The following is a 17,854-nucleotide window of genomic DNA, read 5'->3' as shown; positions in this document are numbered from 1 at the left end:
GCGAAGGCGGCCTCCCTCCGCGGCGTCCCGGAGGCGTGTCGGGGCGGGGCCGGGGCCGGTAGGGTACTTGGAGGAGGAAGAGCGGCAGGTGCAACCGGGAGCCGTGGAGCGGGTTGGAGAAGGGCGAGGGCCGGCCACTCTCTGCCGCCAGCCTCCCCAGCCTCCTCCCTCACCCCAAGGTGGGGACCGAGTGACCGTTTCCAAGGCCCCCCAGGGGCAGGGGCGCTGAAGAGTCCTGGGGGTGGACCATGGCCGTGAGATTCCAGGCGAGTAGCCCGCCGAGGGCGGGAGGGGGAGGGGAATCTAGCCGGAGTGGGGGCTGCGACCTGGACCCAGGACCCCAGATCACCCCAGCTTACAGATGGGGAAATTGAGGCCCAGAGGAATAGCGTAGCTAGCCCGAGGCTGCGCAGCGAGGGGCGTTCACGCCCGCTGGTGTCCAAAAGCAGTCTCGGGGGCTTTGCCTGCCCCAGGGTCCTCCTCGTTACCCGGTAGACCGGGGTTCAAATCCTGACTTTTCTGTATAACTTTGGGCCCGCGAAGCAAAGCTTCTCTGTACCTCGCCTATAAAATTGGTGACCGTTTTAAAAGAAGGGCGTAGGGAGGATCCTAGGAGAAAAATGTGTTTTAAGCGCTTGGCACATACTGGGTGCCTTGTGAAGATGTTTACGCCGGGCTCCCGCGGTCTTCCCTCAAGTTAGGTTTGAGCCACAGTGGAACGGCAGCGATCACTTCTTTTGTGGGCTGGGGTAGCTTCCGTGAAAGCGAGGAAGCTGCTGGAGAAGCAACCACCATGTATTGGGCGCTTGCTGTATACTGGGACGGCAGAGACAGGGATCGAGATGCCCCTTTTCCACAAGAGCAAACCTGCTGGGAGGGAGGGGATCTCCGTGTCTCTATTTGGGGGGACCTCGCCCTCCAGAGATGGAGCTTACACCGACTCACGGTGTCCGCACTGGGTGGGAGATCGCGCGGGGGTGGGGGTGGGGTAAACTGAGGCCCGGGGGGAAAATATGGCTGGCCCAGACCACACTGCCCGAGCCCTAAGGTTCCCGCCAGCTTTCTTCCTGGCTGCGGTGAAACAGCTTCCAGAATCCCCTCCCCAACTCGCCTGTTTGTGGCCCCCTTTCCCGCCTCCCCCACCTTTGTTCCCGGAGCTGGGGGCGGGGCGGGGGAGAGAGGACTGCAGTCCCGGAGCCTAGTGCCTGGGGTTGTGTGACTTGGTACCACCTGACCTGCCCCCTCTGGGCGACTCCCCCTCCCCTCTGTTGTTTGTCACCGGCCTGGGGCTCCCCGTGGGGAAGCAGGTGCGGCCCCGCCCCCTCAGGGCTCTCCCAGATGGGTCACTGGCTGAGGGGTCTAGGAATTCCTGACACACTGTTGATCTCCTGGCTGAATAGACCTTTCATGTCACCGTTCACTCGTTCCCTTAAATTCTTGTCTCCCTGCTGGTGTTGTGGGGACGATGCTGGGGTCCCTGGGCCCCCAGCCCTGCCCACCAGCATGCCCCAGACTAGAGGGGTGTATGGGACATAGTGCACAGGGACCTTCCAGATTCCAGTAATTAAGGATGTGAGAAGTGTGTATGGGGCCACTGAAGACTCATTTCCTGAAGGAGGAGACAATGGCACTGGGGCTATGAAGGTTGAATAGGAGTTTGCCAGAGAGTATCATTCGTGCTAAGGCTCTGAGCAGAGGCTGATCGCAGGGCCCAGGAGGGCCATGGCCCAAGGGCCATGACCAGAGTGTGCAAAGAGACTGGCTCACCCAGCCTTCACAGCCCAGGGGGAAAGACCAGAAACTTGCCAACTGATGATCACACAGGATATTTTAAGACGATTTGGATGCCATGAATAAAACATAATGAAACACGGAAGAGTGATAGGGAGCCAGGGAAATTTGGCTAGCCAGGGCTGGCTCCCTGAGGAGGCAGCTTTGGAGCCGAGACCCGGAGTGGCAAGGGCTAACCGTGCACAAATCCTGGGGTTGTGTGTTAGGCACAGGGTTCTATCGGGGAAAACCGTAGAGGTGAACTGGGCGGAGGGGGGCCGGTGGGGGGTGGTGCTAGGATTGGCCCTTTGGGTTTAGTCAAGGCCTCTGACAACCGAGGAGGCACGAACCCGTGCAAGACAGGACAAGCCTGGGCCACCTGCACCTGTCCCCTGGGGGCCCTGGTTCCCTGGGGCTGTTCGAAGAAGGCCAGGAAATCCAAATTGGGGGGGGGGGGGCAAATTCAGCACAAATCCAAATTCAGCACAAAATCGAAGCCAAGTAAAAAGATTCTGTTTTGAAAAATAAGTTTCTGGAGAAAAGAAGAATGAAGCAGAAGAGGGCTGGGGTCTGTGGCGAGGAGCAGGGGTGTGGGACGGGCTGCCTGGGTCCGCCATCGGCTGTGTGACCTCAGGCGTGGTATTGGACCTCTCTGGGCCGTCCTTCCCTCTCCTTTTGGAGGAGGCCACATCCTAGGGCCCCTCTGGATTGAGCAAGTTGGTGTGTGTAAAGCCCTCCGAACAGGTTTTCTTATCAATGTGCAGAGGAGGAAAGAGACACCTGCTGCGTCTTGGGAGGGGGGCAGAAGGGGGGGGCGGAGGCTCTTTCTGCCTTTGGCATGTGGCTCCTCCGTGCCCCGCTCCAGGGGTGCCTCAGCCCTGAAAGACCGGGCAGCGGGAATGAAGGGCAACCCATTTTACAGCAGGGGAAGCCAAGGCTGGGAGTGGCTCCAGGACCACCACCAGCCAAAGGGGCTGAGTTTCGGTTGTGAGCGCTGCCCTCTCCCTCCTGCTCCCGCTCCCGCTCTCGCTCCCGCTCCCGGTAGCAGAGCCTGGAGTGCCTGGGAGGCCCCGCCCTGGGCTTTGTTCCTCTCTCCTCCGCCCCATGCCCCTCTCCCTGGGAGTCAGGAATGCTGCTCTCCTGGGAACCAGGCAGCAACCGCCAGCGCAGGGATTTTCTGCCCAGAGAATCACCCACCTGCGGTGCCGGGCTGGGGAGGGAGGTCCTTTCTACCAGGCACCCCAGGGAAGTAGGGCCACTGAATTGGGGGGGGTCCTCCTTTCTGCCTCCCCATCCACGATCTGGTAGGTCCACATTCCCCAGCCTCCACCTCCGTCAGCTCTATTGGCTTGGCAGGTGACTTTGCCTCTCTGTGCCTCAGTTTCCTCCTCTGGAACACAGGGATAATAGATAATAGAAGCTCCCTTCAGACTAAATGAGATAGGACATGCAAAGTCCTCGGCATAAGGAAAGCCCGTCCTTTCCTTCTTTCCTCCCCTTCCTTCCTTCCTTCAACAGCTGTTGAATCCCTGCTGTGAATCAGGACTCCACTGCAAACAAGGCAGACAAAAATCTCTGCCCTCCGGATTTGATTTTCTAGAGAGGGGAGATGGACAGATCAAAAAAAATCTAGAAAGTCAAGGGGTCCCAGGTTGTACGAATTGGGAAACCGTGTTGGGGCAGGGTGGCTAAGGGGGTCTGTTGTGGAGTGGGATGGCTTATTGTTCTGAACAGGGGGGTCAGGAGGCCACCCCAATAAGGTAACACGTGAGCCAAGATGAACAGGAGGCCAAGGGAGGAGTGAGGTGGAGATCTGGGAGAAAGAGAGTTCCAGGAGGAAGGAACAGCGTGTGCAAAGGCCCCAGGTATTGGAGGAACAGTGAGGAGGCCCCGGGGGGCTGGAGTGGAATGCATGCCCTCTGCCTGGCAGAACTGGCTTGATCCCCAGGCGTGGGTCCCCCCAGACCCGATCCCCCAGGAATTTGCCTTCTCTGCTCTTACCAGTATGGTTCACTTAAACCAGGGTCTCAGCTTTGGCATATGAACATTTGGGCCTGGATTGTTCTCTGTGGGGGACTGCCCTGCTCTGCGGGGGTTGAGCAGCACCCCCGGCCCCCACTTGCCCGGTTCCTGGAGTCATGATGACCACAGATGTCTCCAGATATCCTCTAGGGGGCAGAGCAGTCCCCACTGAGAACCCTGACGTAGACCCACTTCGCAGATGCAAAAGCTGAGGCCCCCAGAGAGGTGGCCACTTGCCCACAGGCTTGGACAGTGGGAGTGTCAGACCCGGGCTCCCCACCAGGGTAGGGGACCCTCAAGTGCTTCAGTGGACCTGTCATGGCCTCACACCTACCTTGCATCCCCTCCTTCCAGGTGTTGGACATGGAGGAGCTGACCATTTGGGAACAACACACAGCCACGCTCTGCAAGGTGAGGCCTCCCTCTCCCCGTGTGGCCACCAACAGGAACGTCCTATTGATCCGGGGCTGCTTGACTAGACGGGAGAATCTTTGTCCCCAGGGGAAGCAGATGCTCATCCTATGTCTCCTCATCTCTTAGGACCCCCAGCGAGGCTTTGGCATTGCGATCTCTGGCGGCCGAGACCGGCCCAGTGGGTCTGTGGTTGTGTCTGATGTGCTGCCCGGGGGACCAGCGGAGGGCAGACTTCGGTGAGTAGGGAGGCAGCAGGGGTGCTGGCTGAGAGGAGGGACCCGTGTGGGCCAAAGCGAGGAGCCAGCACAGTGCCTGCTGCCTTCTAGCTCTGGCAACACAGGGCTTGGAGCTGGTGGCAGGACCGAGTTAGCGAAGTGGCCCTCCCTCTCCCCAATGCACTTTCTAGTCCTCCGATGTAGTTCTGAGGGTCATAGTGGCCCCAGGCTTTCCTGGAATGAGAGGACTGGGAAGGCTATTTTGGCTGGAGGGAGACCCAGTGTCCTGAGCCTTTGGGGGCAGGAGGCTCTGGGGAGTTATGTTGGGGGAAAATGGCTCAGGGACCTGAGCGACTGATGGGTGATCTGGTTCAGCTCAGACTCAAGGAACAGCTTCAGAGAGAGAAAGAGATGTTGAAACCCAGACAGAGGAAGAGGGGATGCACAGAAGAAATGAGGGGTATGGAGACACCCATTATAACCATAGCTCCTGTTCTGTGGTTGCATTTTATTATTATAGAAGCATCTATGATTGGCCCCATTTTACAGATGAGGAAACTGAGATACAGAACGATTAAGGTCTTTATGAGACATGGGACCACAGCGAATTAGAAGCAGGCCTTGCAGAACTGGGGGTGCCCACCCCAAAGTGGGGCACTGGGGGAAGTGTCAGGAGCCCTCAGGGAAGGCCTGGGGAGAGGGCTCCCCTGTGAGGGCTCCTCCCTGAGACCCAGCCCCCTCCCTCAGGTTGGGGGACCACATCGTCATGGTGAATGGGGTCTCCATGGAGAGTGTCACCTCCACCTTTGCCATTCAGATACTCAAGACCTGCACGAAGTTGGCCAACATTGTGAGTGGGGGGTGGGGGCGGCAGCCCCTGGGCCAGGGGCTGCCTCTTCCCCAGCCCGAGCCCCACCTGGTCCTGTAGCCCAGGGGCAGTCTGAGTATATGCTTCTACAAGCAAGTGGACTCTTGTCCCCATTTCGCAGCTTGGACGCTGAGGCCCAGAGAGGGGGCCAGGGTCCCCCGGGACCACCCAGTGGATGGGGGCAGAGCCTTGAGCCGGCCCCCGCTTCCTCCCCTAACAGACGGTGAAGCGTCCCCGGAAGATCCAGCTGCCTGCCACCAAGACCGGCCCCTCTAGCCGGGGCCATCGGGACTCTGACGAGGCCGACCACGGCCGCGGCTATGAAGGGGACACGTCCAGTGGCTCCGGCCGCTCCTGGGACGAGCGTTCGCGCCGGCCAAGGGCGGGCCGCCGGAGCCGGGCTGGCAGCCATGGGCACAGGAGCCCCGGGGCGAGCTCTGAGGCCAATGGGCTGGCCCTGGTGTCTGGCTTCAAGCGGCTGCCGCAGCAGGATGTGCACATGAGGCCCGTGAAATCCGTGCTGGTGCGGAAGCGAGAGAGCGAAGGTGAGCCCGCGGCTGGGGCACGCTGGAGGCTGGGGGGGGTGTGCAGAGTTCCCACTGAGGGGCGCCGCCACTGCGCTGGCCCCCATCCCGCATGGCCTGTGGTCAGCAAAGTAAAGGCCCCCACCGATGTGCCCGGCCTGGACCCCGCGACCTGTGGATGTGTCCCCTCCTGCGACAGAGGGGACCTTGTCACGCCTGCCCAGTTGGGGGCCTGGGATCCCAGGGGGCCTGGGATCCCCATGAGGTCCTCATGAGAGGGAGGCAGAGGGCGGGGGTCCCAGAGATGGACAGACCCTGCGCTGCTAGCGGGGAGCTGGGGGGACGGCCTGCGGGCCAGGTAAGGGCAGGAGCTGGGTCTCCCTGGGGCCCCCGGGGGGACCAGCCCTGCCTGCGCCCAGGTTTTAGAACTTCGAGCCCGGAGGGACGCCTGGGTGGCTCAGTTGGTTAAGCAGCTGCCTTCGGCTCAGGTCATGATCCCAGCGTCCTGGGATCGAGTCCCACATCGGGCTCCTTGCTTGGCAGGGAGCCTGCTTCTCCCTCTGCCTCTGCCTGCCACTCTGTCTGCCTGTGCTCGCTCTCTCTCCCTCTCTCTCTATGACAAATAAATAAATAAAATCTTTAAAAAAAAAAAAAAAAAAGAACTTCGAGCCCGGAACTATAAGACTGCAGATCGGTATCATTTTAAAGCCACTAAGTTTGTGACAATTTCGAGCGGCCCCAGGGAGTCCACATACTGTGACGTGGATGGAGCGTTACGATCACTGAATCCCCTTTGTGCCACCAATGGGGACGTGACCTCCAGCCCTATCTCGAGTCCATGGCAGCACTGGGACTTTAGAATTCTAAATGTAACGATGTGACAAATGGCACCAGGACATCTGTCCCCACCTTGGAATTTTATTTATCATTATTATTTTTTTTTAAGATTTTATTTATTTGAGAGGGAGAGAGAGAGGGAACACGAGAGCAGGGAGAGAGAGAAGCAAGCTCCCCGCTGAGCAGGGAGCCCTAAGCGGGGCTCAATCCCAGGACCCTGAGATCATGACCTGAGCCAAAGGCAGACCCTTCACCGACTGAGCCACCCAGGGGTCCCCCACCCTGGGATTTTAATAGCAACGGTCACATCCTGAACCCTGGTGGTGATGTCATTAGTAGCATCCGTGGGGTGATGGAGCAGGGTGTTGGGGAGTGGGGACCAGGGCGCTGTTCCTTCCCAGGCCCCTGGCCGTGACCTTCTGTGCTGACATCACAATCCTGGCTGGTGGGTTGTCAGAATAGCCCTAGGGTGGCATGGAGGGGGCCAGGCCCTAGCTCTCCCTTCAGGTGGGTGGCCCGGAAGGCCGACAGGAGGGTCGAGGGCAGGTGAGAAGTCTGAGCTTGAGAGGAGCCCACAGCCCAGACCCCAGGCCCTGCCTCAGTTTCCCTCCTCCCCCCACAGAGTTCGGGGTCACCCTGGGCAGTCAGATCTTCATCAAGCACATCACCGATTCGGGCCTGGCCGCCAGGAACCGTGGGCTGCAGGAAGGTGACCTCATCCTACAGGTGAGCCCAGACTTACTGTTGGGGACAGGACAGGGAGACCCAGCTACCGGCAAGGTCAGCAGAGCTGGCTGGAACCATGGGCCTCCTGGGTGTTGCCTGTTTCCCAAAGGTTAGAGAGGACAACGAAGGCTCCCTCCTGCCCCCATCCTCTCCTCTAACACGGCCAAATATCAGGTTCCAGTATTCCCAGAATCCCATGGGGGCGCTGGCCACGGCGCTCATTCCAGAACTCGCCCTGGGTGTTCGGTGCTGACAGTCCAGAGGCCAGGCTTAGAGGCATGGCTCTGCCTTAGAGCTGGTTTCTTTCCAGATTCCTTTTCTGAAAACCTGTTTCTAGTGATTCCTGGTGTTTGATTTCCAAACCGTTTCCAGTGGATTGCTTCAAGAGCCTCTTCAGAGTTACCTGTTTCTAGTGACCCAGAGGAATTGTCTGTTTCTAGTGGTTTGGGGGCAGATACTAGAAATAGGTAGCCCAGCAGGGGGGATGAGAAACTCACAATCCCCAGGGTAGATGAAAACAGACGCACCACTGGGGAAATGTTGGAAAGGGATTCCCGGAGCGCCCTGGAGAGGACCTTAAATCCTTCCCCAAATTATGTTTCTAACACACCTCTAAATGTCTGTTTCTAGTACCTCCTACAATTGTCTTCTTCTAGTATCTTTGGCTATCTACTCCCTGTTCCCTATTTAGACTTGTTTCTAACAACTGTTCCTTGGGTCTCCTGAGAAGTTCCCCTTCTAGGAAGATGGGGAGTCAACTTGCTTCTAATTTTCCCCTAGTGCCCACCCTGCCCCTCAGAAAATTGGCCGATTCTGGAATTCTTGTGGGAGGTACTTCCGGGCATGGTCTCCTCAGAGCAGGAGGAATCCAGTTCTATTATTTCTTCTTGAGATTGGCTGTTCTTATGCATTCCTGGGTATTATGTGTGTCTAACCACCCCCCCCCACACCGCACAGACTGTTTCTGGTATCCCCAATTTTGCATTAACTTCCTTCCTGTCTTCTTCCTTCCCGGCCCCTTTTAGATCAATGGTGTGTCCAGCAAGAATCTGTCTCTGAGCGACACGCGGCGGTTGATAGAGAAGTCAGAAGGGAAGCTGACTCTCCTGGTGCTCAGAGACCAAGGGCAGTTCCTGGTGAACATCCCACCGGCCGTCAGCGACAGCAACAGTGACAGCTCCCTCCTGGACGGTGAGGGGCCGGAAGCAGGCCCTGGGGGTTGAGTGGAGGGCAGGGGGGCAGAGAGTACCGGGCAGAGCCTGGAGGGCACTGGCAAGCCTCGCTCCTGAGAGGCTCAGAGAGGGACAGAAACTTGCCCAAGGCCACACAGTAAGTCAGGGCTGGAGGCTGACTGGTCTGGGCCCCTCTGCTGCGAGGGGCCTTGATGTTTCGCTCTGTGAAATGGATCTAGTCTGGGAGGTGCGGGCTGAGGCCTGAGGGGTCATGCTCTGCCCTGCAGACATCTCGGACCTCGGCTCGGAGCTGTCCCAGGCGCCGCCCTCCCATGTCCCACCGCCACCCCGGCACGCGCGACGGAGTTTGGACGCCAGCCAAACCGACTCCCCCGAGTACGTACCCCCTCGGCCAGAAGGGTCGAGCCCGAGGGGAACATGGGCACATACATCTTTTGCACCTGGTGGCCTGCCTGGAAGAGGCTTCCCCTGTCCACCCATAGTCCTCCCTGCCCCCATGACTGGCTCTGGGTCCTGCTATGGCCTGACTTTAATGCAGAAGGAACTGAATTTCACATCACAGCCCAGAAGACTCCAGAACGCATCATGTACCTTTAGGGATTTTCTCTTGGGGCACAACAGCCACAGATGTGTACCGAGGTCGGAGGGCTCCTGTTCCTTGTGACGTTGATTACAGATGGGGACGGGGGCCGTGACCTTGCATTGTGTCCTCTGGCGGCTGTGACAACGTGCCTCGGACACGAGGGCTTAGGACATCACAGGAGGGCGTGGGTGGGGCCACGCTCTCTCTGGAGGCTCGCTGGTGGGGGTGGGGCTCTCTCCTAGCTTCCGGTAGCTTCCAGTAGCCCCCCCCCACCCGCCGGCCGCCCTAGGAGGGGTCCACCTCCTCTCCGTCTTTACATCATCTCCCCTCTGTGCCCCTCTGCTCTGTCTCCAAGTGTCCCCATTTTATAAGGACACCAGTCACAAGGGATCAGGGTGCACCCTGCTCTTACTGGTAGGACCTGCTTTCTGCTCGTTATACCCACAACGCCCCTGTTTCCAAGGACCGTCCCACGCAGACATGGGGTGGGGGCGTTAGGACTTCAGCAGATGAATTTTGAGGGGACACAATTCAATGCCTAAAAACTCAAGTGCCCAGGGGCATCTGGGTGGCTCAGTCATTAAGCGTATGCCTTTGGCTCAGGTCGTGATCCCAGGGTCATGGGATCGAGCCCCGCGTCACGCTCCCTGCTCGGCAGAAAGCCTGCTTCTCCCTCTCCCACTCCCCCTGCTTGTGTTCCCTCTCTCGCTGTGTGTCTCTCTGTCAACCAAATAAATAAAAATCTTTAAAAACCTAAGTGCCCAACAGGTGGGGATAAGAAAGTGGGCATCCTACTTAAGCACCCCGCATCTGTGAGGCAGGGGGTCTCTCTGTTATCTGTGGCTGTGTAACAAATTGCCCCAAAGCCTAGCAGCTCCAAACGCCAGGAAACGTCCTCACGCCATGTCCAAGATTCCGGAGCTGGGGCGGCTTGGCGGGTCCCTTCTGATGCGTGATCTTTGAGGGTTACAGCCACGGTGCCCCCTAGGACTGTCGGGTTTGAGGGTGGGTGATCCCCTCCCCAACTAGTTCACATGGCTGCTGTAGCCATCCCTGGGGCCCAGAGAGTGCAGCGGCCCCCATGGTCTCCCAGCTGGGAAGGAGCAGGACCAGGAGTTGAACCCGGGTGCAGAGAAGTCAGAATTCCGACATTCGCCTCTCAGCGTCCACCCCCACTTCACCCCAAGTCTGTTCTCCTCCAGGGAGAGCCCCCCACCTCAGCGGGAAAATTCAGTGGATTCCAGAACCGTCTCGGAAACAGGTGAGCTGATGGGGGAAGGGTGATGACTCTGAGCGTCCCTCTGGTTTTTCTGATCCCAGCCAGTAAGGCTGTGCCAGGCAGGGCAGGAGAGGCTGGCATGGGCCTCAGAGGTCAGGGATGGCTCCCTCCGGAGGATGGAGGGCTGAGTGACAGCACTGTAGGGTGGGGAGGCCATTCGGCAGCAGGATGGCGGCTGGACCAGCCCATGTGCTTTGGAAAGAGACTGCTGTTCCCTTTCAGACTCCCCGAGGCCAAGTAGCTACGACATCTACAGGGTGTCCAGCAGCCAGAGCGTGGAGGACCGCGGGTATGTCCCCCAGAAAGAAAGCCCACTGGCCCAAGGCCCACACATCCAGGGGCCGCCTCTCTAGGACACACAGTCCTGCCTTCTGGCCCCAGTCTGTTGATGTGGCTACCATATGGGGCCGTTTGGGAAACTGAGGCCTGGAGGGGGTGGGGGCTCTCCCAAGGATGCCCAGCATGCCCCCCCCCCGGCCCCCTCCAGCCTGACCCAGCCTCTGCCTCCCCTCCCAGGTACAGCCCCGACTCCAGGGTCGTCTGCTTTCCCAAGGGCACAACCATCGGGCTGCAGCTGGCTGGGGGCAATGACGTGGGCATCTTCGTGTCGGGGGTGCAGGAGGGCAGCCCGGCTGACAGGCAGGGCATCCAGGAGGGAGATCAGATTCTGCAGGTGATTGGGGATGGCCAGCAGTGGGTGCGGCTCCCGGGTCTGTTCCTGCCCGTGTGTCCTCCCCTGTGCCCGCCCCGCGGGCTGGTCACACCCCCCGACGGACATTTGAACATTTTATTTATTTATTTATTTATTATTATTTTTAAAAGATTTTATTTATTTATTTGACAGACAGAGATCACAAGTAGGCAGGGAGGCAGGCAGAGAGAGAGGAGGAAGCAGGCTCTCTACGGAGCAGAGAGCTCAATGAGGGGCTGGATCCCAGGACTCTGGAATCATGACCTGAGCCGAAGGCAGAGGCTTTAACCCACTGAGCCACCAAATAAATGTTCAAATTTAAAATTTGAACATTTTAAAGCCTCCCTGGCAGTGTCATGACCTTGTTGGCCGGATCACGACCTTGCTGACCAGGACACGGCTCATCTGGGCCACCACTTTGGCGGGGTCGTGCCATCCTGGTGCCTTTCCTGCCCCTACAACCATCACCTCCTTACACTCATTTTATAATCTTAACCGCCTTGGGTGTCCTTGTCCCGGGCCCCCTCGCCTCTGCCAGCGGGGCACCACGTCCAGTCCCCGCTGTCTTCCTCCTGGGAGGGGGCTCCAGGGGCGGAGCTGGGATGCCTGGCGCCGGGAGTAGGGGGCGGCTGGGGCTGCGTCCCATCTCGCGCCCCCTTCCTGGCAGGTGAATGATGTGCCATTCCGGAACCTGACCCGGGAGGAGGCCGTGCAGTTCCTGCTGGGGCTGCCACCGGGCAAGGAGGTGACGCTGGTGACACAGCGGAAGCAGGACAGTGAGTGTGTGTGTGGCCCGGAGGGCTGGGGCCCGGCGGCGGCCCCAGGCGCTCACAGAACCTCCCCTGTCCGCAGTCTTCCGCAAAATGGTGCAGTCCCGCGTGGGCGACTCTTTCTACATCCGCACGCACTTCGAGCTGGAGGCCAGCCCGCCGTCGGGCCTGGGCTTCACCCGCGGGGACGTCTTCCACGTGCTGGACACGCTGTACCCCGACCCTGGGCAGAGCCGCGCCCGCGGGGGCCACTGGCTGGCGGTGCGCATGGGGTGCGACCTCCGGGAGCAGGAGCGGGGCATCATCCCCAACCAGAGCAGGTGAGCCGCCCCTCGGCCTCGGCTGCCCCGCCGCAGACGGGCACGGCCTCGCCGCCCTCCGTCCCCGGGCTGCTTTTCTGCCGCCCTCGGTGACCAGCCCCCTGCTTCTCCCCAGGGCGGAGCAGCTGGCCAGCCTGGAGGAGGCCCAGCGCGCCGTGGGGGCCGGGCCGGGTGCCTCCGGGGGCTCCAGCGCGAGGGCCGAGTTCTGGCGGCTGCGGGGCCTTCGGCGCGGAGCCAAGAAGACCACCCATCGGAGCCGCGAGGACCTGTCCGCTCTGACCAGGCAGGGGCACTACCCGCCCTACGAACGCGTGGTGCTGCGAGAAGGTGGGTCTCCAGGGCGGGGGGCGGGGCGAGGGGGACGGGGGCGGGGCCGGGGCCAGGGTGTTGGGCCAGGAGGAAGGCTCATAAGAGTCTGAATTTGTGGACCACATGTTCTTCGGAAGCCCCCATCCTCATCTCTCTCCTCCCACCAAAAATACCCATTTGGGGTTATTGTAGGGAGCCAGAGGAAACAGGAGAGGGCTTCTTAGCTTAAAAAAATTTAATTCCTATTTCCAATCGAATTAGCCGCATATATGATCAAAAAAGAAATGGTTACAGATAGTTTAAATAAGGTGTCTTGTTAATGTATCCAAAGTATCATTTTAATAGATAATACAATTATAAGTTGTCAGGGAGATATTTCGCATCTTTTTCTGTGCGTGCACCGTGCTCGAAATCTGGTGTGTATTTTGCAGTCAAAGCACATGTTGGTTCAGACCAGCCGCGTTGTAATTCTCCGCAGCCACACGTGGCACCAGACAGCACAGCGGGGTGGGGGAGTTGGGGCTGCACATTCTGTGGGTGCTGCGGGTGCTAAACAGACACCCTTTAAAATACACGCGTACCAGGCGCCTGGGTGGCTCAGTGGGTTAAGCCTCTGCCTTCAGCTCAGGTCATGATCTCAGGGTCCTGGGATTGAGCCCCGCATCGGGCTCTCTGCTTAGCAGGGAGCCTGCTTCCCCCTCTCTCTCTCTGCCTGTCTCCTGCCTACTTGTGATCTCTCTGTCAAATAAATAAATAAAATCTTAAAAAAAAAAAAAAAAAATACACGCGTACCGCGAACAGGTGTTAGACCCAGACGTGCACGCGCATGTTCGCAGCGGTGTGATTCACAACAGCCCAGATTTGGAAACAACCGAATGTTCAGCAGATGAAGGGATGTAACACAGTGTGTCCCCCACGCATGGGCACATCCCTCCGCCCCAGCAGGAGGGAGATGCCCCAGCGTGCCACCCTGGGGGCAGACCTCAAGCCTAGGAAGCTCAGGGAGGGAACCAGACACAGAGGGCCACAGGGGGTGTGAGTCCACGTGCGTGACACGTCGAGAACAGGCTCCTCCAGTGACGGGAAGGGGGCTCATGGGGTCTTGGGAGGGGACAGGGGGGTGACTCCTGATGAGGTGATGAGAATATTCTGAAACTAGGAGTGGTGGCCGCACAGCCCTGTGAATGTACTGAATGCTCCTGAACTGCACACCTTCAAATGTAGAGTAAAATGTAAATTTTAGGTTATGTATATTTTTAAAAGTTAATTTCAAAAAAGCTAAAAATCTTAAGAAATTAATCAAATATTTAGAAATAAACACAAAAGCAGCATGTAGATCATAGATCCTTCCTCTGAGTACTGGGCTGGTGCGGAGACGGGCCCATCCAGATTGCAGCGGGGGAAGCGAGCCCTTGCCCACAGCTTTGGGGGGAGAAGGAATTACTGCAGGTGCAGAGACCTTTAAAAGAAAAAAATCTGCCAGAGGGATGGGAATGGGCTGAGCTGCTCCGCAGTTGCCCCTCCAACGTCCAAGAGAGGAGAAAGACTTATTTCTTGAGAAAGACTAAAAATAAAAAGCCACCAACTTAATGTTGACCAAAGAATGTTTAGAAATCTGAATGTATCGAGGTATTGAGAGAGAGAGAAAGACCTGGAGTCCAGGAGAAGAGAACAAGAACAGAGTCAGGGTACAAAGGGGGATGCTGGTTACTACCCTTTCTCCTGCCAGGGTGCCCTCTGCACCAGTTTCCTCCCGGCTAAAATGGTGCATCCGTTGGTCCAGGGATTGGCAAACTCTTCCTGTACAAGGTCAGAGACGCACCGTTTTAGTCTTTGTGGGCTGGGTAGTGTCCATCAGAAGGACTCAGCTCTGCAGGAAGGCAGCCAGAGACAATACCTAAAGGAGCGGATGTGACCCTGTTCCAATAAAACTTTATTCATAAAACAGGCAGTGCGCCGGATGTGGCCCCTGGGTTGTAGTTTGCTGACCACTGAGTTAGCTAGGTTCGGCGGCTCTAACGGACCCCACGTGACACCTGTAGACACAAATAAGACGCCTCTTTTTAAGTAAGAGGCAAGGCCGGTAGGCGAAGAGGGCTCCTATCCTTCCAGGAATGATACAACCGGGAACAGCACCCATCAACCGTGCTTGCACCCCATTGGCCGGGATACAGTCACATGGCTGGCCTTGCCCGCAGTGGACGCTGGGAGATGTAGTCTTTAGCTGAGCGGCCATGGGTCTTGCTAGATCTCGCAGTCTTCACTACAAATGGGACCTTGATTCTTGTCGTTTTGCTACCCCTCAGCCAGCTTCAAGCGCCCGGTGGTGATCCTGGGGCCCGTGGCAGACATCGCGATGCAAAAGTTGACTGCTGAGATGCCTGACCAGTTCGAAATCGCAGGTGAGAACACAGGTCCTACAGCGGCCTTGTTGTGGGGGACGGGGTCATTTGACAAGACTTTGCCCGCCTCTGGGGCCAAAGCAGCTTGATGGCCGGGCTGGTGCTGCTGTTAGCAGCCCATGGAGACGTGAGCACAGGAGGCGCCAGCACACCTCTAATGCTGGGGGTCGGACATCGGGAATCAATCTTGGCGCTCTTTGTCCAGATAGAGCCTCAGAATCCTTCTTAACACAGCTCACCAGGCAGCCAGCGTGCCACCCGGTCCTTCATTTGTGGATGAGATATTTACTGAGCCACCAACACAGCATTGAACAAGAGAGACGCTCCCCTGAGGAGGTCCCAAATTAGCCACTCCAGAAACAGCTAGCGTAGGGGGTCAGCAGATTAAAGCTCCTGGACCAAACCTGGCCCATCAGCTAAGCTTTAATACAGCCTGCTAACTAACAATGGTATTTACACATTTTTTAAAAGATTTATTTATTTTTACAGAGAGAGCGCGCACCTGCGTGGGTTCACATGCAAGGGGGGACGGGTTAGAGGGAAAGAGAGGATCTCAAGCTGACCCCCCCATGGGCAGGGAACCCGTTGCAGGGCTCGATCTCACAACCGCCAGATCACAGCCTGAGCCAAAAATCCCCAGTCAGACACGTAACCCACCAAGCCACTGAGGCGCCCCGTACTTACACATTTTAAATGGTTGAAGAGAAGTGAAAAGAAAAATGTGACACGTGAAAATGCTAATGAACTTTGAATCTCAGCATCTACAAATAAAGTTTTATTGGGAGACAGCCACGCCTGCTGCCTTACATCCTGCCTTACATCTCGTTGGCTGCTGTCCAACGAGAAACGTTTGCAGAGTGCATGCACTGAACACAGAAAGCCTCCGCACAGAGCCCCCTGGGGCTGAGATCTCGGTCAGGAGCCCCCACAGGACGGGGAGAGGCTTTTGCAGACACAACAGCTCATCGAGCTGCCGGAGGGTCCTCTGATGGAGAGAGGCCGTTAGACTCGAAGCAGTGCTGGGGAGTCAGTGTCCTAAATCCCTTCCTGCTCCTCGTGGCCGGGTGGCCCCGAGCTGGTGGCGTGCCCTCCCGGAGACCTCCCTTCCCCGTCTCTCAGATGGGGCCTGTTGTGCTCACCAGATGTGTCTGTGACAGCGGCTCATGGCTGGGGTTCCCGGGCGCGGGGTTCTTGCCTTGGAAGGTGTGAACGTTTCAGAAGGTGTCCGTTTGGCCTTCTCCCTGCCCCGGGGGCTCAGCAGCCTTCCAGGAGGCTTTTCCAAGAGCAACCTGGGACGCAGGGTCTGTGGGACAGGAACTTGGCTGCAGGAGGAGGCTCTAGGGTCCTGAGGGCCATAGTGTCAAAGCCAACAGAGCGCAGGCAGTGTTCATGAGGATGTGGGAAGTCGGAGCTCTCGTGTGTGGCTTGGGGAACGGAGAGGGCGGCCACTGGGGAGGACAGTTAGCAGCTCCTCAGAAAGTTAAGCACAGAGTCATCATCTGACCCAGCCGGCGAGTCCACATCTGGGTCTACACCCGAGAGAAGTAAAGGGCAGGGGTCATGCTGCCCCTGCCCCCCACCCCCCCAGTTCCCAGCGGTATTGTCCATGGCGGCCAAACTGTGGACATGACCCAGGGCCAATGAGTAAACACGCCGCGGTCCATCCCCACGTGGGAACACGGTCCAGCCTTAGAAAGGAAGGGACCCTGACACCTGCCACCACATGAAGGGACCCCAAGGACACTGGGCTCAGCGAGAGCAGCCAGACCCAGGACTCATCCCGCAGGACCCCAGGAGGGCCCCAGAGGAGTCCCGTCTACACAGACAGGAGTCGGTGGGAGCCGGGGCTAGGGCAGGGTGGGGAGTCCGTGCTTCACAGGGACAGTGTCTCGGTGTGGGGAGATGGAAAGTTCTGGAGATGGAGGGTAGGGATGACAGCGTGAGTGTGCTTCATGCCGCTGAGCTGTGCGCTTAGAGATGGTTGAGGTGGTACATTTTATGTTATGCACATTTTATAACAATTAAAAAAAAAAACAAAACAGCCTCCCCTCCGTGCCCCAGGGCAGGGCGTGTCTCCTCCTTCAGCTGCCTGGCTTTGCTAGAGGGCTTCCTGGAGGAAGCAGTGCTCCCTCTCAAGTCCTGGAGGACTGATGGGGGATGGAAGACGAGGCTTCTTCCACAGTCTGAGCAAAGGCCTGGAGTTGGGGTCAAGTCTGGGAGAGCCAGTGTCTGCAACACAGACCCCAAATCAGGCTCCTCCCCCTGCCCCTTGTTGGCTTCGTGACCCTGAGCCAGTGACGTTCTGTCCCCGAGGCTGTTTCCCAGTGGGTCAGTAGCAGTGTAGGCCACGGTCAGCAGGGAGACTGAGCGCAGTGAAGCGTCAGGCGCCAGGCTCGGGGAGCTGCGGCCGTTATGCTCTCCGGGCGATGGGGAGCCATGGTGGGTTTTTGAGCGGGGGAGGGGCAGGTGGGCTTGCATATGGGCTGCGGGCGAGCGCTCTTCCAAAGCCCCCGGCTTCTCTCCCTGCCACAGACAGTGTGTTGAGGACGGACAGAGCCTCCAAGATCATCAAGCTGGACACCGTGCGCATGATCGCGGAGAAAGTAAGCAGGGACTTCCGCAGCGCCCCTCGGGGAGGTGCTGTGATGTGGGGGCTTGGGAGGGATAGGCCAGCCCTGGGCCATCTCCGCCCCTGCAGGACCTTCGGTGCGAGGCTGGGCTCCACCTTGACCTCGCCCAGAACACGCATCTCTGATGAGCTGTTCTTCACCTGCCTCTTGACCCGTCTCCGCTCTGTCTCGGTGTTTCTGTCTCTGCGGTCTCTTTCTCCACCCGCCCCCCACTCCTCCGCCGCCCCCCACTCCTCCGCCGCCCCCCACTCCTCCGCCGCCCCCCACTCCTCCGCCGCCCCCCACTCCTCCGCCGCCCCCC

The 17,854-nt window shown here is 58.4% G+C and overlaps 1 protein-coding gene across 2 annotated transcripts in view; it reads left to right on the top strand.

Moving 5' to 3' along the window:
• Positions 1 to 248: 248 nt before the first annotated feature.
• The window catches only part of LOC111161830 (tight junction protein 3), a 19,998-nt gene continuing 2,392 nt past the window's right edge, over positions 249 to 17,854 (top strand). Inside the window, exons 1-16 of one of the 2 annotated variants that reach the window (XM_022525828.1) lie at positions 249 to 266; positions 4,147 to 4,203; positions 4,333 to 4,442; positions 5,169 to 5,271; positions 5,510 to 5,834; positions 7,273 to 7,376; positions 8,402 to 8,567; positions 8,836 to 8,944; positions 10,355 to 10,413; positions 10,636 to 10,720; positions 10,948 to 11,104; positions 11,790 to 11,898; positions 11,975 to 12,212; positions 12,328 to 12,539; positions 14,828 to 14,923; positions 17,456 to 17,526. In XM_022525828.1, coding sequence (XP_022381536.1) covers positions 249 to 266; positions 4,147 to 4,203; positions 4,333 to 4,442; positions 5,169 to 5,271; positions 5,510 to 5,834; positions 7,273 to 7,376; positions 8,402 to 8,567; positions 8,836 to 8,944; positions 10,355 to 10,413; positions 10,636 to 10,720; positions 10,948 to 11,104; positions 11,790 to 11,898; positions 11,975 to 12,212; positions 12,328 to 12,539; positions 14,828 to 14,923; positions 17,456 to 17,526 — 2,019 coding nt within the window. Of the gene's footprint in view, positions 267 to 4,146; positions 4,204 to 4,332; positions 4,443 to 5,168; positions 5,272 to 5,509; positions 5,835 to 7,272; positions 7,377 to 8,401; positions 8,568 to 8,835; positions 8,945 to 10,354; positions 10,414 to 10,635; positions 10,721 to 10,947; positions 11,105 to 11,789; positions 11,899 to 11,974; positions 12,213 to 12,327; positions 12,540 to 14,827; positions 14,924 to 17,455; positions 17,527 to 17,854 lie in introns of those variants that run through there. The other variant, XM_022525829.1, reaches the window with a different exon arrangement.

Source organism: Enhydra lutris, unplaced genomic scaffold (assembly GCF_002288905.1).
Source record: "Enhydra lutris kenyoni isolate GAN:26980312 unplaced genomic scaffold, ASM228890v2 scaffoldscaffold86, whole genome shotgun sequence".
Lineage (NCBI taxonomy): Eukaryota > Metazoa > Chordata > Mammalia > Carnivora > Mustelidae > Enhydra > Enhydra lutris.
The sequence above is the reverse complement of the archived record's forward strand: the minus strand, read 5'-3'. Positions and strand labels throughout refer to the sequence as shown.